Source organism: Chenopodium album, chromosome 12 (assembly GCF_948465745.1).
Source record: "Chenopodium album chromosome 12, dcCheAlbu1.1, whole genome shotgun sequence".
Taxonomy (NCBI): Eukaryota; Viridiplantae; Streptophyta; class Magnoliopsida; order Caryophyllales; family Amaranthaceae; genus Chenopodium; species Chenopodium album.
The window spans coordinates 3,782,759-3,809,776 of NC_137845.1; the positions used below are offsets into that span (position 1 = coordinate 3,782,759).

A 27,018-nucleotide genomic window follows, 5' to 3' on the forward strand; every position below is an offset into this window, starting at 1 on the left:
TAGTTTACCTATAAATGTATGCTCTTTAATGCTTATCTTATTAGTAATTTGTTTGTCTAACTTTCTCTTGAAATTTTTTGCCCTGCAATGTAGTAAAGTTAGACACGGAGAAAAATCAACTTACTAAGCTTGGTTGGTGTATAATCACCTAGATTACTCCTGCTAGCTTTAGGACAGCATAAGATACGACATTTTTAACAGAGTTCTCTGAATGCTGTAAAGTAGGAGCTACTGATATAACCCTCACTTTATCTGCAGACCGTGCACGTGAAAGAGCCACATATAACTGACCATGTGAAAAACACGAACGAGGGAGATAGATTAACACTTGATCTAAAGTTTGACCCTGTGACTTGTTAATAGTCATTGCAAAGCTCAGCTTGATAGGAAATTGGTTCCTCTGAAATTGGAAAGGATATTTTTGAGAACTTGATGGTCTGAGTTTAATTCTGGGTATAAATACATGTTCTCCTTGATATTGTCCGACAGAAATCACGCACTCAATTAAATTAGGGAAAAACCTTTTACATATAAGGCGTGTTCCATTGCATAAACCAGAAGACGGCAGGAGGTTTCTAAGTAATATTACTGGGCAGTTTTCTTTGAGCACAAGATTGTGAGGGCTCATTCCACCCGGACATAGTTTATTCAGGAATTCCGTAGGATATACACTGCCACAATCATCTAGAATACTGTCATAGCTTGTATAAGATATGGCTTGTCCTGGGAATCTCTCAATCATGAACGAATTTATAGTGTCAACATCGTCGTTTATAGGTGTTAGAACAGCCCTTCTTGAAAAGATTTGAGGATCCAGAGCACCTGAACCAAGTTCTGGAAAAGAAGATTCAAGTAACTTCTCTATTGGATCAGCATCAGGTTGGAAAGTCTGCACTATCTGAGGCGGCAACTCAACAAAATCACTTTCCTTGGTCTGCAGTTCACCGTTTCCCAGTGCAAGTAAAAACTGACAGAATGAAGGATCTTCCCTAGCTCTTAGATTTTCAGTTAACCTGAATCTCCTCAAATGCTGCCATATATAAGAACTCACTACACTTGCTTCGACTGCTTCTCTCTGAGTCTTGTTAGGAACAACAGGCAACACTTGTCGAAAGTCTCCACCGAAGACAATTACTTTCCCACCAAATATCACATCACTATCACATATGTCTTGTAATAAAAGGTCTAGAGATTCTAGATTTTGCTTGTTTGCCATTGATGCTTCATCCCATATTATAAGAGCTGTTTCTTTTATTAACGCTGCTAAGCTACTTTGCTTAGAGACGCTGCAGGCTAATGAAGTATCGCTGTCCATTGGAATCTTAAATCTTGAGTGTGCTGTTCTACCTGAGGGAATATTTGCTGCAGCTATTCCAGATGTAGCGGTAGGTAAAACAATCTTATTCATAAGGCGGATCTCAGCATACAGCGCATTATATAAGAAAGTTTTGCCGGTTCCACCAGGACCATCTACGAAAAATGCCCCTGGTTTTCCTTCCACTATATGCTGCATAATACATGTAAAAATTTCTTTCTGCGCTGTATTTAGTAGGCCACAGCTGTCTATACAAGCCTGAGGAATTGGAGCATCTAAGGCATCTTGAATGTCTTTTGTTCTATTAATCTGGCTATCATCGTCATCCATTAAAACAGCCAGACCACAGGCAGATAATGACTTCCCCATAGCCTCTAGATGTTGCTCCACTGATCTGATAGTTAGTTTTTTAATTTTGGCTTCTGCACCAGAGTTTTTTTGTGCAAAATCTTCTGACAATGCAGAATAATATTTGCGCCACAGTTCTTCAGGATCACTCGGCTGACAAAATATAAGAACAGTTGCAAATAGCCGGCGTAGAGCCTCAGGGAGCTGAATTTCAGTTGCTTCAGCCAAACAAATGCTTGCAGCATCATCCTCTTCTAAAATGCCAGCTTTAAGACATGCTTCCTTGAAAGTTGCACATACATAACCTTGAACTGTGCGTAAGTCTGTAAAAGATTTTGGACTCCTGACATGCAGTAATAGCAGTCGAAGGTAAAAGCGTTCACCTTCAGAAGGAGACACAAAAGCTAATCGCCCAACCATCTTTTTTTTATTTTGTCGGTTGGACCATGATTTTGCTGAAGCATCCCACTTATAATGTTCTGGAAATTCTCCATATAAGTAACCAAGACCATTATCAGTAGCTGCATTCATACGGAAGAACTCTGTTAATTGAGTCCTAGCATAAACACCGCTTGCAATACCTACATCCAGACGTTCATACGAGCGTACACATACAGTATTCATGTCTGGAATATGAACAGACAGAGGTAAGACTGGTGAATACATTTCAAATAAATCAAACCCGAAAATTCTCCAAGCCGCTTCACACGGTGACACCCACCGTCCTGACTGAAACTGAGCAATTTCATCTCCAGAATTTCTATCCTCAGCCGAAATATTGAAGGCCACTCGATCATGCCCTTTGTAGACATATTTATATAAGTATTTCACCGCTTTTATAGTTGAACAAACTTCTACATTTAAATGACAATCAAAGAGTGCTGTGAGGTAAGGGTTATAAGGTACAACCCATCGATTATCTAACTCAGCATTTCTGACCTTCACTCGTTCTCCGGTATCAGTTCTCTTATAACAAGGATAACCATCTTTATTTGTTGTTGTTTGTACGGTGAATTGCTTTGGATATCCATTTTTACAAGAAAAGTGATTATCCTTCTTTCTCATACAAGGGCACTCTGGATTTAATTGGCCACATGGTCCATGCATCATATGCCTTACTACAATCTTACGCAGTTCAGGCTGAGTCACAGGAGGTATCTCTGCACAAACATACTTATCATAATCAGCAGGAGATTTCATCTTATGTTGCTGTTCCAGAATCAACAGGAAATGAGCATGTGGCAATCCTCTTTTTTGAAATTCTACAACATATATCATCGCTGCCACTTTACCAAATACCATGTCTTCCTTGATTTTTTTTTTCAGAGCAATTAACTTTGCCCGAAATATACGAGCTACTAAATCCGGTCGGTCTTGTGCAGTCTCACCAGGCTCTAGTTCGGCTTTTATCTCAGGCCAATTTGCATTGCATGTCATAGTGACAAAGAGATCAGGTTTCCCGTATTTCTGCACAAGAGCCATTGCATTCAGATATCTCCTTTTCATATCACGAGGGCCTCCTATAAATGATGGTGGCAAAATGAACTTATGACCAACATCAGCCGCACTTGTCTGTCCGCTCTCCACTGTGTCAAGAATTCCTTTATAAAGATCGGCTCTTATTGTATCTTGATTTTGCCGGAAAAAATCTAACCTTGTATTTTCAACCTTGATATACATGTCTGTGATATATTGCAGAAATGCACGCCCAGCTCTTAACAGCATGTTTCCTGGTCTAATTTGAAGCTTATAAGCATAGTACTCCCTTGCGGAGATATTCTTATCAGCTTTGGTATGTCTTCCGGAAGCACCTATATACATTAAAATCCAAGAAAAAATCCAAACTAAGCAAATTCTAAGGAAACATAGGCAAAGAAGTAATTAACCCAAAAAATCCCATAGACTTGTTAGGGACTTACGAGCAGCTTCTGCATCCAGGAAATCTGCCGGAGTGTGCACTGCACATGAATGAATAGGATCAGGTTCTGCTGCCACTTGCCTATCTCCACCATAAGAAGTTTTTTTAAGACCCTGATGCCAACCGCATTCGCCTCTTGGAAAGAGCAGTGGATACTGTAAAGGATCATAGCACCCATAAAAATGGGCAACTCGATGGGATTTTGCAGATTTTGCTGTCACAAGAATATGTGGCCATGAACTCTGACTCGATGAAACACTATCAGGCCAGATAACAGCAACTTCATCTGAAGTGGGAGCATTATACACCCTTTGATCTGGCACAGTGTTTGAATTTATTATAATGTTAGTACTTTCATCAACATTTACTTCTCTCAAAGATCTGAAAAATCTTGCATATGGATTATCTTTAGTTATTTGCATTAATTTGTCTATAACATCCTGTCTTAATTCAGGAAAGCAATTTGTTCTGTGTTTCAATTCGTTTTGGCCATCATAGAAATAAAGCTGCAGATACTTTGGACCATCCTCATCTGGTATTAATTCTGGTACAGAATGATATATTTGGCCATGTAATTTAAAGACATATATACCTTTATATGTTTCTCTATCAGTCTTACCTCCAATGGAACTAAAGGCAAATAAGTTATTGTATAATCGAGCATACTTTCTAAAATGCACAGCATCTTCATCCCTTGAAGTAAAAAGTCTCGCTAATTCAGGGTGATATTCATTTGCAGCTATTTTAATATCACCATTGCCACAACAGAAATGCAAGGTTTCAAACGCAAACTTTTTAGCCCCGCATTTAGCACAGTAGGTAGGCGGAGATAATTCTAGGGGTTGCGTAGGTAATGGTTTTCCTATAGTAGCCGCAGGGATTTCTGCAATAATATAAAAGGATATCTAGAATAACTGTATTGTGCAACAACATATATGTGTTAACTCTATTAACTGAAATCACGGCTAAGGCTTACTTTTAGCAGCATCCCTTAGCTGCTTTAAACTCTGTGCATTTGATGGTGCAATTTTAAGAGACACGGGTCTTTCTGTAGCAGTACAAAGAGAAAATTACGCCAGGTCCGATTAAAAAGCACCACATATATATCTACTTTATAAACCTAAACCAAGGCAAAATACCCACTTTCAAGTACAGTGTATGTTGAAGGCCTTGATTTCGCCTTTTTGGAATTTGATTGTTCTGCTTGACTGTGGAAAGCATAAAAAATTTATGAATTTTCTTCGCAAAAAATAAAATCCATTATTATAAGTCATCTATTTTACCTAGAAGAATTATAAGCTGATATCAAATCACTCATTCGCTTTGATTTCCGCCCTTTACTTGATGGTCTCTTAAAATTAACAGGTGCTTCAGCTATCATATAAATATTTAAAGCAGTAACTCAGCAAATTAGACACTAAACAAACACCATAAATAAGTATAGCAATGAGCATACGTAAAAAAATCCATCCTAAACATCATGTCAATTTTGAGACATACCCATATTACTTTGGTGCAGATCAAGCTATCTCAACATAGAATGTGCACAAGATACTGATGATTCCTGTTTATGTCATTTACTGTAAAAAGAAAACATATTAAATTCTCCGTAGTTGCAATTCAGAAGATGTTTTTGGGTCTGTAAAACGAGCAGGTATTTAAAAGGTTCTGCAAATTAAATCTACAAAAGTTCCAACAACCTGATACATCAACCTAGATGTTTACCTGTTCTAGTATTTGTTTTGCATAACATCCTGTGATCAAGGCAGCATCAATACAATAATTCCTGAATGTGATCAAGCCCCCTATTTTCAATGCCATAAAACAAAACAAAATGAATACTATTAATCTACTACATTGCTTTTTTTCTTTTTAAGAAATTCTGCATATCACTAACAATATTTTCCTTTCGACATTTTATAAAACCTCTAAAATTCGTCACCTTCCCATCCTGTTACCTCTTCTAAGTTTAATCTTACCTATTCCAATTTACATTTTTTAAACTACAAAGAGAAAAGGAAATGCATAAATCTAGTCCATATTTAAACATTTCATATTGCTTCTAAAAACAGAAAGCTAAACATATTCATCAAACATGAAAGAGCATTATTAAATTAAGAAGCCATACAATAAACAATAAAATTATAAAATATTCTAGAACCAACATACAAATCAAAAGTTCGTCCATTTATTACTCGAAATACACATTACATTAGATTTCAGTTACAGCATACAAGTCTATTTTGTAATGAAATATTTCAGCCATAACTATTCATAGACTTAAGCACTAAATAAAACAAAAGGAAAGATAGAAATCTAAATAATACTAAGCATATGTCAATGCTAAACCTAAACACCTTTAATCAGGCAAACATCTTGCTACCCAAAATACTAAACTAAGACTCCAAATAGCCTAAGCAAACTTCGTGCGCTTCCAAACAGTCTCTAGTTCAGGTATGCCAGAAACCAAAGGCTCCGAAACTCTAACAGTAGAAGAAGATGCAGCATCTAATGGTGTAGCAGAGCGTCTTTTCATTGGAGCAGGTGGAGGCAAACCAACCTTAGGTATCTGAAACCTTTCAGAAGTGGGAGTCAAGCATTCATCACCAGCAAAGTTTTCTTCTCTGGCAGCCAAGTGCTCCTTTAACTGGTAAAACCTACTCTTTAAAGCATTACAAGCAACACTCTTCTCCGAAACTGCACCATAATTAGCATCGACAATTTCCAGGCTATACTTAGTCACCAGGTAATGTATAGCTCTTTTAGCAGCCTTTTCCTTTGCACCAGTTACCTCAGGACAAGGATCACTATAGATGCATTCCATTTCAGCTCCATTATGTGGGCAAGACACTGTCAGCCAAGACACGAAACCCAAATCTTCAACCCAAATAGTCTCTAATGGACTCACCTCTGCCCCAGTCCTTGTAACAACAACTCCTAAAAAGCCCACAAAATCAATCGTCACATGGACAACATCATCAGATGGTTTTTTGCCCAAATTCTTCTGTGCAACAGGCATTTCTATTCCTTTCTCACGACATAACTCAACAACCTTATGCTTAAAAAGCTTACTGCATAGCTGATACATCCTTTCTCTATCAGATGAAAAATCACTCACCTTCACCCCAAACTGGCTCATCAATTTTTGCACTGCTTTTTGAGCAGCCCTTTCTTGTGACTCCTGAACTGTATTAGCCTCCCCACCGAAAAATACAAATTCAGACTTCCCACATTCAGTTTTAATACGAACGCAGGCATTGTTCCTATCCTTATCTATAAAACCATAAATTGGTTTAGGAAAATTTAAACACTCAACCAATTGACCTAAAAGAGGTCGAAATGGAATGGCAATTTTGCTTGACTGAATAGTCATAACCTGTAACCGGCAAAAACTAAAATTAAACAAACATACACATCCACTAAACCAAAACCACAATCAAATTACAGCTAAGTTAGCATATCTAAGAAAACTAAGTCACCTTGTAAAATCTCAATTTAAAAGAACTCAGCAAACTTACCAACAATAGCAGCAAGCAATTTTAACACCACAGCCAGCTCCAACTGCACAGTCCTACAATATTTCTGTTTTTTTTTTTCATTTATTTTTCAAAAAAGGGGGAAAAAAAGGAAAAGAAAAAGGAGAAAACAGAAAACACAGAAAATTAAAAACATAAGCTATCTAACCAAATCCAAGGTTCCATAAATTAACTTTAAATAACACAAATGCATAAACAGCCAATTTCAATTAATCGTTGTAGATTATTTGTAAGAACATCATAATTGTAAAGTGAGTAATTGTAGATCAATATATGTCCAGGTGATCATGTAGAGTAAAAGTTCAAGATTCATTAAGTCAATATCCAATGTTGTCTGTACAATTGACATCCATATGGAATTTCAGCAAGCATATTACATTTTTATGAGAAATTTACAAGCTAAACAATCACCGCAGCAAGGTTTCAGAAACCAACCTTCTTTTCTCACAAGATAAAGAAGAAGCAAGCCAGAAATCAAAAAGAAATAAAAGGCAAACCAAATATGCAGCACATATAAATATAGAATTTGAAAGCAAAGGACATATCCATTATATTTTATTAGCCAAAAAAGCTACACCATATAAATTGATCCAGTACACCACAAACAAATATCTCTCCTCTAAAAACTATTAAATAATAGATATGCAACTTAAAAGGACATATTAAATATATTTCTATTATTATAACCAAAAAACAACCATCTTTAAATCTCCTCGGGGGAAAAAAAAAGACAATAAGCACACACTAAAACCCCTCTGTCAAATTTTATATACACATACACAATACAGTACCAGACAATTCCCTGTATAAATACTGTATCTAAACAGTGTAGTCTCCAAAGCAAATTTCCTTTCCCACTGTAACCTCCAAAGCCAAATTTTTATTAACATACTTAATGAGGCTAAGTTAATCTCTAATTAATTCATAATAGAAATCTACAGGAAATTAATTTTTGTTCACAATTTTATTAGCTAAAGCTAAAACATAACATACTTAATTAGGCTAATGAACTAATTAACTAACTAAACTAAAACAACATAGCAATGAACTAATTAATTAATTAAATCAACCAAATCACATTACTCATCAAACTCAACAATAATTAAACTAAAATTCGCCAAAAAATGCGAAACAATAACTAACCACACCTCACACATAGCAATAACCAGATCCACAGCTGCGACCAAAGAAGCTCCATCAAACCACTCCATGAAATTAACAGCTGCCAAAACAAAAAAACACTATTATCTATTTACAATTAACAACAAGAAGCGGGGAAAAAATTGTTAAATTTTAAAACAAAGCCATATACCTTACAAAGCACATTAGAGAACATCACCTTAATACCTTATACTCATCCCAACATGAAAATTTCATCCACTAACACAAATAAAAATATACAAAGTGATAAAAGTACATCAATTTATATGAATAATATGCATAATTTATCACAGAAATTACCCAATACTATAAAGTTCCATCAAATTGAAATCAATAAACATAATTACAATCATAATTCTACAAATTGAATAAACATTAACCAATGTTAATCAACAAAATTGATATTTTAACATTAAAACAAAAAAATCTTATAAATTTAATCGAATTACCAAGGAAGACCAGTGAGGTCATGGAAACCATCAAGAGCAGAGACAAAATAACGAATCGGAAGAGCAGAATCATCTAGAAGGCGATTAACAACATCAGAAATCTGAGAACCGTCGATAAACCCTAATCTACGAAGCTCCGATTCAGTGACCGAGTTGAGATGGTGAGTGAAGTCCGAGTCAGAAGGTTGAGAGGAGAAGTAGCGAAACGACGTCGTGGAGGGGGAAAAGAAGGAGGGAGTGTGATCGGAGGGGATCGGCAATGGCGGAGAAGAGGAGAGAGAAAGTAGGAATGGGCGGAGGAGAGAGAAATGAGTGCGGCGGAGGTGGCCGGAGATGAGCCTCGAGGTCGCCATTCTAAAAATGGTAATAATTTTTACATAATTAATGCAGATTTTTTAGTTGTTGATGGCACTCATCGAACAATTATTGATCGGGATCAGATTGCTTCCCTCATTTGTTTGATTTCACGCTTCAGCTCATTCAGACTAAAATAGCACCGGCAATTACAGCAAGCAACAACGACATCCAAAGCCACACCACCAGCAGCTCCATGAAACCTCGCCATCGAACTAATCACTGCAACACCCATTTAAAATCAAGAAGGAAAAACAAAAACGAAATGGAAAAAGAAAGCAAAAATCAGGATGGAACAATGAAAAAAGAAAGAATACAAAGCTAATCAAACAGGATGAATGCCACGCGTCAGCTCACTCACAACAGCTGGAATGGCAAAGCGAAAAGACCGAACCACCCCTGGCAATTTTGGCAATCAGGGAAGGGTGGTAAGGGCAGGGGAGGGCAGAAAAGTCAATTTCCTGTTCATAAGGAACAGTAAATTTGGAATAGTAAGGGTGGTTGGGGCTTTTATAAGGGTTATAGATACTAAGTCCGTTTTTTATTAGTTGACATGTTTTGACTTTAGCACTATTTACACACTTTTATTTGACCGTATTTTGTGCTTTATATGTAATAAAAAATATAGTCATGTGAGATCTTGTTAGATTCGTCTTGATATTTATTTTTAAAATCTCAACTTTTCATAATTTTTGTTTATCGGTAATTAAAGATATTAATGGTTGAATTTGTGTATTGGCACACGTGACTAAAGAAACGTGTCAATTAAAAAGAAACGGAGGAAGTAGTATACAGATATGTTATTTTGGGCTGTATTGTGGGCGAAACCCTAGATGGCCCAAATTTTGATTTTGGATTCCCTTAACGATTTCATGTATTGATATTCAGATAATCACTAGTTGATTCATTAATGATATCATGAAACTGCAAAGGTTCTTCATATCTAATTGTCGTTATTCCCCAAGCTAATATGATTTCGTTATTATAATAGAATTTCAATTACTACGTATACATTTACACATTATGTCCCATTCTAGCTGTTAAATACAGTTGTCAGACTTGAATCTTCAATATTTCAAATCACTATTGAAATCCCTAACTTATTGTAATGTTTCTTACATTTTAGATTATATCTGAACAACAAAAACTAACTTCTAGTGAAACATTATATGATTTTCTTGTTTATTATTGAAAACTTCACATCCAAACAAAAATTGCAAATGAAGAATTTGACAACGAAACTAGAACAAAGGGATTAAAACAAAGTAAAATGTTCTTTATAGAGGTGATCAACATTGATCCGACCCAATTTGGTTCGAAAATAGGACGGGTTTGGACAAACATAAAAAAAATATAGTTTTAGTTAAAAAGCTCAAACCCGACACGAAAAACCCGCTTGTTAATGCCCGGTCCGACCCGATATTTGATCACCTCTAGTTCTTTATCCTCAAATGTTTGATAATAACTTTCTAGATTTCACCTTTCCACAAATGTTAGGGCCTGTTCTCTTCAGATTATTTTCAGTTCAGTTTAGTTCGGTTCAGTTTAGTTCGGTTCAGTTTAGTTCTTAATTTCCTTCTCTCATAAAATATTCAGTTCAATTCAGCTCATTTCAATCAATCAAAACAGGCCCTTAGTAAAAGAAACAAGCTTCAAATAAAACATCAAATTACAATTTAGCAAATCAATGGACCAAGGCCCATGTTTTGACACAACTATCCAATTAAAAATATAAAAGCCCAATAACGAAACACACAAACATTTTAGCCCATATTTAGCAAAAAACGATTAAAAAAGCCCAATAACGAAACCTCAATTTTCAAATTAACGCCTTTGCTTCAGTATACAGTAACGCCACCATATTCTTTCTTCTTCCTTCGTCTTCTTCAAGCAACACAAAAATATTCACAAATTCCAGAAACAAAATTATAAGTTATATGAATTTCAGCAAATCAGTTGACCTTTCTGGTTAATTTCTCGAAAATGAAGCCAAAAATGGTGGTGAATCAGCTGCATTTGTTGTCATTTTCTCTCTCCTCCAATCTCGCTGCTCCTTCCTTCAATGGTACACTTCTTCATTTTCTCTCTCCTCCACTTTTATAAACATTTTTTGATTAATTAATATTTATGTGATGCTTATTTTGAGGAACTATTCTCCTTTGCGTGTCATATAAAAAGTTGATCATAAAAACACGTTCATTTCATGTATTTTTCATCACTTCACTTTCTTTTTCATCTTTCTATTGCATTTCTGTGTGCTGGGAATTCGTACTATCATATTCAAGATTTTACGTAGTAATTATTATTATTATTTTTTTTTTTTTTTAATATTAATTTTATTTGGTGATTTATGTTCGTGAAATGTCTGACTAAATTGATATATAGGTCACAATTTAGGGAGGTTAATTAGTGTTGTAGGTCGTTGAGATTAAGTCAAATACAAGGTTCAAGTTGAAATTGGTGAGTTTCTACATTTTGTTGCTATTTATTAACTTGATTTTTTAGTATTTGTGAATAGACCAAATGTGTTAATGTAGTAACAAGTTATGTATGGTGGATTGGTGGTATGCTCCTATGAGCGCGAATTATTAAAGTAATTGATTATTACGATGGTGATTGTGTTTCTGAAAGCGAGAATGAGAATGGTGGATATGTTAGTCTTTGGAGCTAAAAGTTCCATTATATGAACTGAAGTAGTACATCTATTTGGATTTAGTTGTCACGTTACTAGATCGAGTTAAATTATTGATAAAACTATCGCATGAGTGTTTTTCTTACTGTTTAGAAATGTATTGAGCATTTTGATTTGAAGTGTTTTTAAGGAGATTTATTTGATATGTTGAAGCTTATTTTTTGGTAAGAACTCATTGTATGAGTAATCCATAGAAGAATCATCAGAAGCTTAATTAGGATAGCTGTTCTTTCCTTCAAGACAGTTTTCTTAGGAGGTTTTTTTGAATATGATTATTTACTTATTACTGGTAGAATGGGTGAGGTTTTTAAATTAATAACAAGCTTTCAGTTTCTCTGCTCGACTTCTCAATAGCCGTATAATAAGTGCTATTAGATTTTTTTGTTAATGAATGAATTGCAATTGTGCTTGAATGTTGGTTAGAGATTTAGCATTGAGAACTTGTGACAAGCTATTGGCCTTTTTTGGTTCTTCTCAAGTAAATGTCACTTCCTGCACTGTGCAGTGTCCTACGATTTTTATTCTTTTTTTCTTCTTATGTACCATCATATGCAGCCTTAATCAGATGTCATCAGAAATCAAGGTGGACATAGGGAACAACTATGATCATTATGAATCAGAAGGAGGTCCTCTACACGAGAATGATACTATGGCCATTGGGACCAACGGAATCTACAATACCCTTGACAACTACCATCAAGGGAAGAAGTCAATTAGTGACATTACATCACCAAGGGAGCGCAGATCATTAGGTGACAGGTGAGACTTAGATTTCCACTGTAATATGCTTATATTAAAAACTGTTTGTTGCTGATGATGTGTGTGTGTGTGTGTTTGTTCTGTCGCTTCTGATGAGAAAAGAATATTCTGGTTCTCTAATGCAAACTTTTATATAGTTTTGATCATACTTTGGGAAATGTGTCTCACAATAAGTCATTTGATCAATCAAAGCTGAACTTGATCTGCAGTTATCCATGAATTATAATTATTAGTGTATGACCTAAAGTAATTCTTGTGATCTGTGTTTATCTCCGACTCTCTGATTCCAAGTAGGTTGTTGATATGGCCTGCTACTTGTTATCGGGGAAGGGGAGGTGGATGATATGTTATTTGTTATGTAATGCTTCTGTACAAATATTTCTGATATGTGATGATCTGGAGTCCAGACTCTATGTTTGTTGATGGCGTGTCTTGTTGACTGTAAATGAATTGTTTGGTGTATTAGAAACTTGGATTACTATTAGGAAGTGATGTTAGATATTCTCCAAGTGACGGTCTTAGAACCCTTTTTAGGGAACCTGAGTCTAATGTATTTATTGGGAGGTAGGACATTTTCCCAAATAGGGGTTATTTGTTTGCAAATCTTTCCTGTCTTTATGCTTAATTTGATAAAATGCATACATTTATTACTGCATGACTGATCCTGTCAAGTCCTCTGAATAGGCTTCTTCGTCCCAATCGAACCATACAAAACAGCATTGGCAGCCATGTAGATCAAGAGGAAGAAGATAGGGAGCTCAAAACTGTAAAAAAACCTGCTGGTCCACTTGTGTCTGGTGCTGCTTACTGTCTTTCCTCTTGTAGCATGATATTGCTAAACAAAGTAGTTCTCTCAACATTCAATTTCAACGCTGGGATATCTTTGATGTTTTATCAGGTTTGTGTAATCATTGATACAGTGTGTATATGATGTTGGCATTTCTTCTATTATTTTCTTTTCCTGTATAACCTGTGGTTGGTAGTTCATTCTCTCATCTCAAAGGATTTATTTTGTTTCTTAATTTAATCATATAAAGGTATATGTATCAACCTTTTTTAAAAATTTAGCCTTATGTTCTTAATGCAGAATTTAATCAGCACTGTAATCGTTGCTATTTTGAGTATATGTGGGGTTGTATCAGTAGAAAAGCTCAGCTGGAAGCTCATTCGGGTTTGGCTACCTGTCAACATTATCTTTGTGGGTATGCTTGTATCAGGCATGTACAGGTACTCAAAACTCTGTGATGGATAATGATTGTGGCATTGTGATTTCTGTTCATGTGGGCAATATAAAATTGAACATCCTTTTGACAATGTGGCATAATGCAAACAATCCATGTTTTTTTCCCTCATAAGTTCAATGGAAGTATAATTCTATTACTGAATATCCCTGTGGCAAAATTCTTGCAGTTTGAAGTACATAAATGTTGCAATGGTGACGATTTTGAAGAATGTGACGAATATTATGACAGCAGTTGGTGATTATTATTTATTCCGGAGACACCAGAATCAGAAAGTGTGGACTGCAATGTTTTTGATGGTACATACTACATAGTTATGTTGCGCTTGGTTAAACTTGAATACATGTGTGTGAAGTATCATCTCTGAATATCTCGCTATATGAGCTTTGATAATGAATGTTGGTACTGGCTAAAATACTCTAGTCCGTTTATGTTGGTACCTTTCTTTTTGTTGGACTGTGCTTAAGTAAATTCTGTAACTATATAAATTTGGTCTGGATTATAGAGACTTTTGTCTCAGAAAATATGCTTCTTAGTTATACTTTGTAGAAGTGTTCATACACAGTCTCTGCAAGGACTAATCACTATTTGGTGTTCAGCTCCTCTTTGTTACTCCTTCCTCCCCTTAAGAAATTGAGTTAAAATACCTAACATATCCATCATATCAATATATCTAACGGTAATAAAGGATAGTGTTAACATTAGTATTCTAAAATTAGAAAGTAGACTATATTTTTGGATGTTTTGGCAAATAAATTTGGCCTATTATTTACAGACACAGGGATTGTATAAGCTCCAGAAATAACTTGTTCAGCAACTTGTGTGTTATACTATTTGCTTTGCTATTTAGAATTCTGAGTTCTTCATTCTAAATGACAGATAATATCTGCTGTAAGCGGTGGCGTCACGGATCTTTCTTTTGATGCTACAGGATATGCTTGGCAACTTATAAACTGTGTTCTAACAGCAAGCTATTCAGTATGTATTTTTTTCTCATATATGGCCATTTTATTGTCGCCTATGTTGCTATAATGTTATACATCATGTCAATAGAGCTTCATTCTGTTCTCTTTTTGCACTTATGTTACCATGAAGTTGAGACAAGTGTGCATTTTGACAGCTTACACTGAGAATGGTCATGGAAAAAGCAAAACAGCTGACAAAATCAGGATCTCTAAATGAAGTTTCAATGGTGTTGTTAAACAATGCATTGTCATTACCATTTGGACTGGTTTTGATTCTTATATTTGACGAATGGAAATATGTCATAAACGTGTAAGTACATATTTAGATCTTAAATGCTTTGATTAGTCTTTTAGTTGGTAGTAAATTCAGTAGAATAAGAAAATTATTTCCTCAAGTGTATTCATGTATTTGCAGCAATGTTATTACAATGCCAATGTTTTGGGCTGCAGCAACACTTAGTGGATTATTGGGACTTGCTATCAGCTTTACTTCGATGTGGTTTTTAGGACAAACCAGCCCTACAACTTATAGGTAATGTTCTTTTTTCTCTGACCTTTCTAGATGCAATTTTAGCGCTGAGTTACAACAAGACAAGGCTAATCAAAGTGGTCATGATCAGGTAATAAGAAACCCATGTAGTGCATCCATCAACCATATGGTAAGTAGTGGGAGTTTGGGTTTGATGACCAATGAAGGAATCCCACCACCATAAGGGGATCAGACCTAGGATGTCAAATTAGTGATAAGAACCATCTCTTAAATCTTTTGATTGCTAATTCAACTGTCAAAGTAGCCGCCATATAATTAAACCAAATCAATTTCTAAGACTTTATAGACCAAATGGTAGGTCTGTTATGGTTTCAAACCAACTTGTGCGACTCTGGGGATAACCCCGATATTCACTTCATTTTGGTAAAACTTCCTAAAATTGACCCAAAGACATGGAATATAACCTTCAGTTTTAGACAATTTTCGAAATATTCGAACTCCCAAAGGAATGAGATTGGGGTGCTTCCCATGGACCCCACTAAGACCCGGTAAGCCATTTGGGTGGTTAGAAACATAAACTCTCTCTTTAAATTGTCAATTTAGCTAGTTATGTACACATCTACCTTCATTAATTTAAGCCACCATAGGGCTTTATATGACCAACTAGTGCTTGTATATGGTTCCAAACAGCACATTATATGACATTGGGATACCTCTATTGGCATCACTCGACTTTCGACATCGAGCCCAAAATCTCTACTAACAATCCTTTGAATTTGGCCTCAGAAGATAATTTTTTTACTCAACAAGGTTTGCATCGAGGTGTTTCCCGCCCTTTCCAATGGGCCTCGGGAGGCCTACTGCCTACATCATGCCACGAATCATCCCATTCATGCCTTAGCCCACCCCTTTCTTCATGCCTTGCCAATTCGCCATGACCTTGTTGCCTTGCCTTTCCTTGAGTTGGTCTTGTGTTGACCCTATGGCAAGCCAAGATGCTACCCTGCCAACAATAGGTTTTAATAAGGATGATGTGTTAATGTCTTGTCCTCGTCCCCATGCCTTGCGCAGTTGCCCCTTGCCTAAGCCATAGCATGCCTTGAGCTTGAGTTGGGCAGCAGCATCCAGCCCCCATGTTTCATCAGCACCTAGGCCTTGGTGTGCCTTGCATGGGCAGCGGTAGGTCGGCAGCAGTGGCCCTCTCTCATACTTAGCATTTGTTTTTTTTTTTGCACCAAAGGCAGATGCTAATTGCTACCCTCATTTAACGAAAACATAGGTGTTTTAGGGACATGTTTGGGATTTCTTAATTATACAACCTAGTTCCAGTTCACATGTAATTAATTTTAGGCTGTGTTTTGGGTCAACGTTTAAAGGAAATTTCTTGAAATGAAGATTGTTTTCAACAGAAATTGGGATTTAAACTTCACCTTCCTATGTTAACCTGAATACCTGATAGAGAAGGAATAAGGAATATTGAGGGTTTGGAATGGGAGGATAGGAGGGTGACAAAGGGAGGAATGTGGTATCTCTTCCTTTATATTTATTTTTAAAATATAACCAACTTAGCTAGTGTACAGAAATTGGTATATTTTGCTGAGGCAGTCGTCTTTCTTATTGTAACATCCTGTTGATGTATATTTTACAGCTTGGTCGGTTCCTTAAACAAGATACCTATGTCACTTGCTGGATTAGTGTTGTTCAATGTTCCACTTAGCATACCGAATCTTTTCAGCATATTATTTGGTGAGAATGACAGCCTAATCTACTCTCTTCCACCAACTTTTTTGACCTTTAGTTTTTAGCTTGATGAAATTTCTTCCATGTTACAGGTCTATTTGCTGGGGTATTTTTTGCTAGAGCCAAGATGTCCTGATTCTCAGGTTATGTTGGATTACTCATAGGATAGAGATACATCATAACTTCGTATCTTCTGTAGGAACAATTCCGCAGTAGTTCAGTGCATCATACTGCAGCACAGCTGCGAATACTTCCTCACTTCGATATTCTATTCATTGTCTCGTGAATAGTGTAATTTGGATTAGTAAAGTGCAACTAAACCTGGTTCAGTCAGAGGTAGTATTCTACAAGGTGATCCATCATTTTTGTCACTTGGATTGGCAATGCAGATCTATATAATATTACTTTCATAATCCAAAAAGCTTTTTTAACCCCTTTCGCATAGTTTTGCAAGAAAACAGTTGTATTACTTCATATTTAAAAAGTTGGCTGATAGTCTTGGTTTGTTTCGTTTTTCTTCCATAAAAAATTTTGGTTAATTTGTACCATTAATTATTTGAAGTTGAAATTTTTTATATAGTTCCCGCTTAAATTTGGATAATTTGTTTCGTTTTATGTATGAAGTATTTAGCAAACGAATTGAAAAGAGTGTGGTGAAACTCTGAAAGCTATAGTCCTATTGGAAAATCCAAGTCTATCCCAATCCACTGGTAGTTTTATCACCTGCAGGGTGCTTCTTAATGGATCAGCAGACCCTTCCCAGAAAGCACAAGTTGCCTGCAATAGTTACATCGCTATGATCGATCAATATGATACAATGAAGCTAGTAGAAGCTTGTTCGTCACATTGCGGGCAATCTTGAGTGATGAGGTTCCTTGTATTGAAATGGTGTGTTCGTTCTGTAAATTTGCAACATAGATGGTACAATTTTGAATTTATATTTTTCTTTGTCGAATTTTTCTTTTAGGCTCTGTTCACTGTTGGAACTTGCCAATACAGTCTCCTGTAGTTTTCGATACCGAGATAGAAATCTTGATGTCGTATTTTGAGAACAATGAAGAATGAGAGGTACTCTATTGGATAAGTTTTTGCAGAGGCTGATTATGCCATTTGATCACATAGAAATATGAATGTGTTCTGTGTATGTGAAAAATTCAGATGTAAAAGCACTCATGACAGTGAGCAAAAATATGCTCATGAGCATTTTGGTGAGCAAAAGGTATAAAATGCTTCATCTCATCAATGAGCATAAGTTAAAATGCTCATATTATGAGCAAAATTTTACATGAATAGTACTAGTGGGCCAATGTTGAAATTCATTAATCAAAAAATTATTAAATATGAATACTGTGATGTGTAAGAGAGAGAATTAATGTTTGTGGGGTATTGAAAAAAGTAGGAGAGAAATGATGAGTAAAATTATTTTGATCATTGGTGGGATAAAATACGACCACCAAAAATGCTTATGAGAAAATAAGATTGAAGGAGAGAGAAAGTGGGTAGATAGAGAATGAAAAAACAAAAAAATGATCATTGTTGTGAGTGCTCTAATAAGGCTCCTATTACTTCTGAATATTTCACATGAAGGTTTTCTTGCTTTGAGTTTATTTTGATGCAAAATTCTTGCTTTGAGTTTATGGAGTTACATAAATTTTTTCTTTATTAACCCAATTATTACATTTATGGAGTTGGAAGTAGAGATGTGGTGGAATGGAAGGGTGTTGTACCATGTGGCATATACAACTGTTTAGGTGATTTTTTTTGGAGGGACGAAAGTAGTGGAGAAGAGAGCAAAGCATCTGTTGATAGAATATGGGGTATGTGAATTGGACAAAATAGTATGCAAAGAAAAAAAAAATAGTATGCAAAGAATATGTGAATTGAAACATTTGGTGGATAGAGATGTCCGAATAATTTTAAAATTTATAAGGATACATTGTGATTTTTAAATCGCAAAGAAAAAAAAAATAATAATATAATAAATAAAAAAATCTTATATCAGCCTTCTTGACAATTTCAATTAACTTGAAAGGAGAATTCTATTAATGCAAAACATAACTATGGTATGATTAAAGGAGTAACATAAAATTAACAACAAAAATAAAGCAATTGTCAACTAACTTACAGAAATTCATCATTGTAATTAAGACATTAGTCATTCAAATTCATCATTGTAATCTCCATAATTGTCTTCCTTCTTTAAGCTGAGTAATACTACACATCTTCCATCCAATCAAAACTCTCCTTCATTTGATCAACATATTGGCAGACGTTGTTGATAAACTCGTCATCATGGCTTGAGCTTACTACGGTTGATGGCGAAGACTCATTGGATGAAGCAACATCCTGAAATTGGTGTGCGTTTGAGCTTTCAACAATATTTGGAAAGGTACGTAAGGATGCCGAGCTAAGCGAGGCGGCCAAGGGGGCAATGGAGGAGGAGGTGGTGTTGCGTTCAAACAGGCTTCTTAAGTAATCTTGTAAAACAGGAAATGGTTGATTTCCGGCTTTGTGACTATACTTGTTCATAAAAAGCTTACTTTTGGCAGCATTGAAATGATTCTTGATAGCATTATCTGTTCTTCCTTGAATAAACTGAGAGATCTTTGCCCATTGATTGCCATATATCTTATGATATTCCACCAAGATCTCGTCTTCTTTTTCGTCCCAAGCATCCTTCTATTATTTCATACAAAAAAAAAATTGTATAGGAAGAAAGTTACACTTAAATTTTCATATGCGCTCGTTGTTATTATCAAATATTTTTTCCGTTATGTTTCATTTATCACATGTGTCAATTCAAAAATTAATTTATAAATATCTCTAATTATCAATAATTTAAATTATAAAAATTGATGTTTTGAAAATACTTTGTACACATTAAGGGCCTGTTCTCTTCCGTTGAAATTCAGTTCAGTTCAGTTCAGCTCTTATGTCTAATGATATTGCTAATGATATAAAGCCAAATTTCATTCTTTTAAGCTCTTATTACAACGACGCAACAAATAATAATAATAATAATAATAATAATAATTGTTATTATTATCAATAAATAATAATAATAATCATGAATAAATAATAATAATAATAATAACAATAATACTAATAATAATAATCAATAATTAATTATAATAATAATAATAATAACAATAATTAATAATAATAATAATAATAATAATAATAATAATAATAATATCGATACAATTCATTGTTCAAATGGTTCTATTTTTTTGATACACATTTCTATTGTTAATCTTATTGAGAAAATTAGAGTACTACACAACTTAAACTAATTTTCATAGTCAGTTAGTTCTTCGTCTTCTTCTTGTCCACCAAGCTCCTCCATTACCTCGGCATTCCTCTGAACTGACTCCCATATCTGAAATTAAATAGTATATGTGTTTAAAATATTTAGAGGTTTCAAGTTTTTAATATATTTTCCATAAATTTATAATTATATTATAAATTTTATAATTATGTCATATGAAATAGTACATTTGTATATACACATAGGTATAGTAATATATAATCAAAGACCACTAATCCGTAGTTAAAAATCACTAATTAATAAGTTCAGTTCAGTTCAGCTCAGTTCAGTTCAGTTCAGTCAAACAGAACAGGCCCTAAATATATCTAACAAGATCCCATGACTATGCTTATATATATATATATATATATATATATATCACAAAAGTTAGTCAAAGTAAATTTGTAAATATGGTTAAAATGTGTCATCTACTTTGAAACAGAAAAAATGAAGTAATTAAAATTTGTGTTTTTTTTTTCTTTCCTTTCTTTTGGAATCTATTATTCTATTTAAATTTAAAAATATACAAGTATATATCTAATGCTTATATATTTTTCTAAAAAAAATATTGTAAATGACATAAGGGTGGCAGAGAAACAAAGAAGACACGAATTGAAGAGATTATAGCAACCTTTTTTTTTGCGGAGGGTGAGGTGGGGGGAGCAAAACACATTATATACAAGGGTTGAATTAGGCCTCGTTCACTTCACCTTATTTTTGTTGAACTGAAATTATTTTTACTGAACTGAAATTATTTTTGCTGACTTAAATTATTTTTAATGAAGTGAAACTAATTTTGCTGAACTAAAATTATTTTTACTAAACTTAAATTATTTTTGCTGAACTGAACTTATTTTTACTGAACCGAAATTATTTTTACTGAATATTATTTTTTTTTAAGGTGATGTGAACAGGGCCTTATATGAAAAGAAATAATTGTGTATCAGAATAGTATTAAAAGGCGTTGACCCAAATGATTTTAATGCGTTTTATTATTTTGCTACTTTTATATCTGATATTTTAATTAAAAATTAATAACTTTCTTGATTATTTCCTTTTCCTCAAGATCTGAAGAAAAAAATAAAAGGACCATTGTTAATTTACCCAAAATGGAGAAAATGGTTAATGAGAGCTCTTGTTATAGTTAATAAAACTAAAGTGCTTTTGACTATAAAGATAATAAACTATGTAAATAGGCAAATGTACAATAAATATCTAAGATACGATAAAAACTAAGTGAAAAAATATGAGTCTTTTTAAAAAATAAAATATATATATATATATATATATATATATATATATATATATATATATATATATATATATATATATATATATATATATATATATATATATATAAAATAAAAATAAATAAATAATAAAATAAACCTACAATCGTTAAATTAATTACCTTGAGAAATGGTCGTAAATGGTTAAACCACCGTTCACGACATTGCTTCCCTACTTTCCCCTTCATCTTCAGTCCAATTGAATCCCAACTTTTTTTTTCATTTGTCGATAACAAGCTCATGAGAAGGCTTCGTTACAAAAATCACGTACAAAAACAAGCAACAATCATTTTCTTCATCATAATAAAATAAATATTATTAATTTAACATTAAGAAGGTATATGAATATTCTATTCACCTATTCAATAAGTCTTTATTTTAAAACGTAAATAATCAAAGAAGAAATTACAAAAAGAAAATACATTCAGTTATTTTTTTTGTTTTCAAAAAAAAAAAAAAATGTATTGACTAACAAAAAGAAATTGGCACAAACCTATTGTCATCACTATTCCATTTACTTCTCACATAAGTCCTTTTGTTATTTTTTTCATATATCCTGCCTTGGGAGGCGAAGGAAAGCTCCTCTTCGTATATAGATGGGTTCCCAACACCGCACGAAAAATTAGGATTCATACTAGGGCAATCATGATTTTGGATTAGTGATATGGTGTTGGTCATATCGTCAGTGATGGTGGTGGTGGTTGTTCTTATTTTTAATTTACTTTGAGTAAAACCAGAAGAATAATGCGGAAAATTAAAAATTAGGAAAAATAGATGAGTCTAAAAAATGCTTCTCCATAACTCTCCTTCATTTCCCATCATGCATATGAAAATTGTTGTTAAAGATTTTGATTTAGACTTTAGAGAAACCAAACTTAAAATGATGATTTTTTTTTTTTTCCCAAAAGACAAGTTCCTAAGGTGCAAGATTGAAGGAAGGGGAAAATCAAGGTTGAAAAGCTAATTTTTAGGGTTGTAGTAAGTTTGTGATACTCATTGATCTTTTATACAGAAGTTAGACCAATGGTTGGTGATTATCTGTCATCAACTTACTGCACTCATCATGTTCCTTGCAAGAAAAATATATATAGAAGAAAAAAAAAATTAAGGAGGTAATTGATCAATTATTTTTCTTGCTATAATTTTGAAAAATTTAATGGCCTTCTTGAAAATAAATTAAGCTATAATTAAAGGTGCATTCTATCCACGTGACTTTCACAAATCTAGACTTATTAGAACTTAAGAGAACTTTTTTTCTTTTTTTTAAAGGCAACTTATGAGAACTGTTTTTAGTTGTAAATGAAACTTAAGCATACCTTATTAATATTATAACTTATCTGAACTTATTTTGTGTGATCAGAACTTCTAATCACACTAATAAATAGATAATAACTCAATTAATAAAATAAAATAAAAATCAATTAGTAAAAATCAAGCAAACTAAACAGGGTCGGCCTTACATGAAGTTTTAAATCTATAATGTTGAAATGTATCATGTTTAATTTTTTTCTTCTTCTTTTTTTTTTGAAATATTCAATGCACACCCTATTTCTATTTTTCTAAACTCTAGGTGCACTCAAAGCAATTTTTGTTAGTACACTCAGGTACATGATAGCCTTTGTTTCGATAATTGACATACATATGCAATGCTTTCTAATATATATCTAGAAGGATTTTGATAAAATAATATCCCTAAGCATTTTAAAAGCTCATTATTTATGTAACGTTTCTAATTATTAAGTTGGAAATTTATGTTAAAAACATGCGCCTTATGTTGCTAATTAATTAAGCATAATTAAATGTTTTCAATATCAAGAGTTATTGCAATGAAGGACATGCAAAAGGTGTTTAAGATTTCTTATATTATTAAAAAAAAAATTAATACTCTCAATTAATGAAATATCTAATCTATTTAAATCTCAATTAATTTGTTTCAATTTTACCTGATATTTTTCCTTATTTCAGTTAATAACCATGATATTCTTCCATAACTAATTGTCTAATTGTACCCTTTTCACAATACCTATCTTTCTTGATTTGATGACGTGTCCTCTACTTTACTAAGTATTAAATGTTAAATATGTGAGTATATAAATAAAATGTGATAATTTCTATTATACAATAAGTTGTACCCATGCTAAGTGATCTCCAAGTGAAATTTCAGAAAATTATTTGGTACATTGTCATACATTCACAGTTTTTGAAGCTTTAAATTCAAGGAATTCACAAAAGCTATTTAGCAAAACCTTGAAGAAGAGGATACTTTCCTTATCGAAGGAGGTAGGAAAGGTACGTCCTAAACCCATTTTCTGGCAGAAATGGCCTGTCTACTGATTGGATAGCTTATCTAGGCTTTCCTATCCAAGAGGATCATATCGGAAACCCTACTAGCTTAGCATTGTTGGAATTCTGGTTTTGCCTAGACAGTTAGACTTCGACTAAGCTAGGGGAAAGCCAACGTCTTTTCTCATCTCAATGTCCAAGGTATCACAGTAGAAAAAGGAGCAACAGGTCCCCTAGTAGGTAGCTACGTTCGTGAATCCGCCCCGGTCTCACTCCCTCCAGGAACTACGGCACCATGCATCCGGGTCTATTCGATGGAGCTCCAAGTGAGCAAACCCAATACCATGGATGGCTTTTTTGTATAATGCCCCATGATCACAATGGCACACACAATGCAACTTATTCGACAATAATCAATTATCAACACATTTAGTATATCTACTTATATACATATTTAGGGGTCGTTTGGTGCGCAGAGGGTAATCGGAATGGAATAAACAAAGGTAAAGAATCGGAATGGAGTAAAAATCCCCCAAATTTGGTGTGTTGTTTGTTTTGAATAACAAAGGAAACACAACCACCAATCCAACCACCACACCACCACCACATTGCTTCACTTCCCACAATTTCCAGCCACCACCCAGCCACTCCATCACTCGCCGCGCCTCCTCCACCACTCGCCGACCACCGCCTCGCCTCCTCCACCACTCGCCGACCACCGCCGCACCTCCCCCGCCCCTCACCGCAGCTCCTCGCGCCCTCACACATCTCCCCTCCCCCGCAAAAACATCCCACAGCCCCCACAAAACCCTAGAAACCCCTCCCTATCCCCGTAAAACCGTCGCCCAGCCCTCCCACCACCCTCGAAACCCTAGGGTTTTGTGGGGGCTATGAGATGTTTTTGCGAGGGAGGGGAGGGTGGCGAGGGTCGGGGGAGGGGCAGCGGTGGTCAGGGTAGGGGCGGCGGTGGTCAGGTATGAAGGTGGGTTGGTTTTCCAATGGTGTTGGTAGGTGTGAAGGTGGTGATGTGGTGGTGTGAAGGTGGGTAGGGAATGGGAATGGAAATACCTAGGTAGGGTGGGGAATGAAGTTAGAGGGATTTGGGGGAATGAAAAGGGTAAAAGGAATGGGAAAAATGGTCTAACAAACAACAACAAAGGGAATGAGGGCAGTTGATTCCCATTCCCCTTGATGATTAACCCCAACCAAATGGCTCCTTATGATTAACTAATATATAATACCAATTAAAATAAAGTGACTTTGGCCACATATAAAATCATGGTCCTAGTTTTTATCATTTTGAGAAATGACGTGTCCACCCTAAAATATGGACGTTAATGATAAAAATACGAGGGACATTTAGCAATTTACGGAAACAATTGTGAAAAATAGAATTAACAAAAGCATTTAACACTGTTTGGTGTATTGTTTACAGTAAGATTTTGTGATACTTTAGATTTTCTCTTTGTAAATACTCCCTCCGTTTTTTTTAAATGTATCACTTTGATTTTTGCACTATTTACATACCACGGTTGACTTAATTTTTTCACCTCCATAAAATAAAAAAATGTTATTATATATCATTAGATTAGTCATAATGTGTAGTTTCATAATATAATTTTTGTTATAGTTTTTACTAATAGACAATAAAAGATATTAATGGTTAAAGTTGTATCTCGGTAAACATACTAATTAAATTGATACAAATGAAAAAAAAACAGAGGGAGTACTAGATATCTGCATAATTGCATATCCCTTGCATAACACTGTTATGTTATTATTCTATGGGCCGCAGTTTTGGATCCAACCGTGGCCTAAATGGGGTTTTTTTTTTTTTTTTGCAAACCCAATTTCATTAACAATATTTTTTTACAGGCATTTCTAATCGAATATTGTACAAAGTATATGTTTCTTTTTTTTTTTTTTTTGAGAAAAGTTAATTAAATGACTTTTAATGTTTCCAAAATTTTCTTTTTTCTACTATACTCTTTCCATTTTATAATGTTAATCCCATTGAAAATCTTTAACTATTAAAAATTAGAGTGAACTAAATTTCTCTCTATGTATAAGAACAAACATAATCATATAATTTTATTCATCTCGATGAGTACATTATTAATATCTAATTTTTATAATTTTTATTAGCGTGAGATTAAAGATATCTGCGATATATGTAAATGGGACTAACATTTTGAAATAAAGGAAGTAACATTTTATGCTTCAAAATTTTTTCCAAAACAATGTATGCCATTTACTTAAATTTTCAATATATTATAAATATTACTAAATTATTTTTGTATATTTTATAAATAATTTCTTTGTTTTTTAAAATTCCATTTTTACCCTTTTTAGTGCAAAAGTTAATTTCTCAATATTTAGCCAAATCAAACTAAATAAAAGTGATTATAACCTAATTTAACCTTATTTTTGCACTTAAATATTCATTTTTAATTACTAAAATCACATTTGAACCCTCCTTTTATGAGGAAAAATTCCCTTATAAATTTCGGTCTTTTTTATATGACTTAGGTCATGTTCTTTTCAGCTTAATTTTAATAATTAAAACTATTTATAATAAAATTAAAATATTTTTTTATTGAACTTATGTTTTTTTTTTCATTTGCAATTAATCTCATCTTACTATTGTAGGGATAAAGATTTGTGATTGAACTAATACAAGTATATTCAATCCACATTTGTTCACACCGTACCCTTAAAGTGGGGATCAACAAATGAATAAGGGAGAGCCCCATCCCTTAGGGTCTGTTCACATTTACTGAAATGAGCTGAACTGAAGTGATTGGAGCTGAACTGAACTGACATGAACTGAACTGATTGGAGCTGAACTGAACTGATTGGAACTGAACTGAACTGAACTGAACTGATTGGAACTGAACTGAACTTAAATTAAGCTGAAGTGAACATGCCCTCCCTTATATAACTATAGAACCATAGTTAATAAGAATTGTGATTGTAAAAAACTAAAAAAGATAGAAAAATCTTGCTACTTCTATTGTATTAACAGTCCGTTTTGTGTGGGTTGGCCACACTATGTGGTGGCTGGCTGTAAAAAATGAGAGTTAGCCCTGTAATACTGACTGAGTAATCCCTATAATACTGATCGAATAACCTCTAGAATACTGATGAAGTAACTGCAATAACACTAACAAA

General features: G+C 34.1%; 3 protein-coding genes across 4 annotated transcripts; 1 reads left to right on the forward strand and 2 right to left on the reverse strand.

The window, feature by feature from the left end:
* Nucleotides 1-148: 148 nt before the first annotated feature.
* LOC145570685 (uncharacterized) lies at nucleotides 149-5,085 on the reverse strand. Its single transcript, XM_081629847.1, has 6 exons — nucleotides 5,082-5,085; nucleotides 4,865-4,955; nucleotides 4,725-4,789; nucleotides 4,558-4,629; nucleotides 3,583-4,464; nucleotides 149-3,474 (listed from the first exon to the last, which is right to left on the reverse strand). Exons 1-6 carry the CDS (start codon nucleotides 5,083-5,085, stop codon nucleotides 149-151), a joined length of 4,440 nt encoding a protein of 1,479 aa, XP_081485973.1.
* Nucleotides 5,086-5,747: 662 nt separating this feature from the next.
* Nucleotides 5,748-8,952, reverse strand: LOC145571659 (uncharacterized). Of its 2 annotated transcripts, none has more exons than XM_081630684.1 (4): nucleotides 8,728-8,952; nucleotides 8,266-8,339; nucleotides 7,100-7,163; nucleotides 5,748-6,957 (listed from the first exon to the last, which is right to left on the reverse strand). In XM_081630684.1, the coding sequence occupies exon 4, from the start codon at nucleotides 6,952-6,954 to the stop codon at nucleotides 5,995-5,997; it is 960 nt and encodes a 319-aa protein (XP_081486810.1). In that variant the 5' UTR covers nucleotides 6,955-6,957; nucleotides 7,100-7,163; nucleotides 8,266-8,339; nucleotides 8,728-8,952; the 3' UTR covers nucleotides 5,748-5,994. The 2 variants fall into 2 exon arrangements, with proteins under 2 accessions (XP_081486810.1, XP_081486811.1); XM_081630685.1 differs by having other exon boundaries at nucleotides 8,430-8,952.
* A 1,977-nt stretch (nucleotides 8,953-10,929) lies between these two features.
* On the forward strand, nucleotides 10,930-17,528 carry LOC145571660 (GDP-mannose transporter GONST2-like). Its single transcript, XM_081630686.1, has 10 exons — nucleotides 10,930-11,146; nucleotides 12,329-12,532; nucleotides 13,217-13,430; nucleotides 13,620-13,759; nucleotides 13,943-14,072; nucleotides 14,653-14,751; nucleotides 14,894-15,048; nucleotides 15,154-15,270; nucleotides 16,877-16,974; nucleotides 17,061-17,528. The coding sequence occupies exons 2-10, from the start codon at nucleotides 12,339-12,341 to the stop codon at nucleotides 17,102-17,104; spliced, it is 1,191 nt and encodes a 396-aa protein (XP_081486812.1). The 5' UTR covers nucleotides 10,930-11,146; nucleotides 12,329-12,338; the 3' UTR covers nucleotides 17,105-17,528.
* The last annotated feature ends 9,490 nt before the right edge of the window (nucleotides 17,529-27,018 follow it).

Bases quoted from the DNA above. Each gene is read 5' to 3' on its own strand.
- LOC145570685 (XM_081629847.1), bottom strand. The intron at 4,790-4,864 runs GTAAAATAGATG...TGCTTTCCACAG, and splicing joins TCAGCTTATAATTCTTCTAG to TCAAGCAGAACAATCAAATT. The intron at 3,475-3,582 runs GTAAGTCCCTAA...TAATGTATATAG, and splicing joins CCTGGATGCAGAAGCTGCTC to GTGCTTCCGGAAGACATACC.
- LOC145571659 (XM_081630684.1), bottom strand. From the start codon at position 6,954: ATGACTATTCAGTCAAGCAAAATTGCCATTCCATTTCGACCTCTTTTA.
- LOC145571660 (XM_081630686.1), top strand. From the start codon at position 12,339: ATGTCATCAGAAATCAAGGTGGACATAGGGAACAACTATGATCATTAT. The intron at 14,752-14,893 runs GTATGTATTTTT...GCATTTTGACAG, and splicing joins TTCTAACAGCAAGCTATTCA to CTTACACTGAGAATGGTCAT. The intron at 15,049-15,153 runs GTAAGTACATAT...ATGTATTTGCAG, and splicing joins TGGAAATATGTCATAAACGT to CAATGTTATTACAATGCCAA.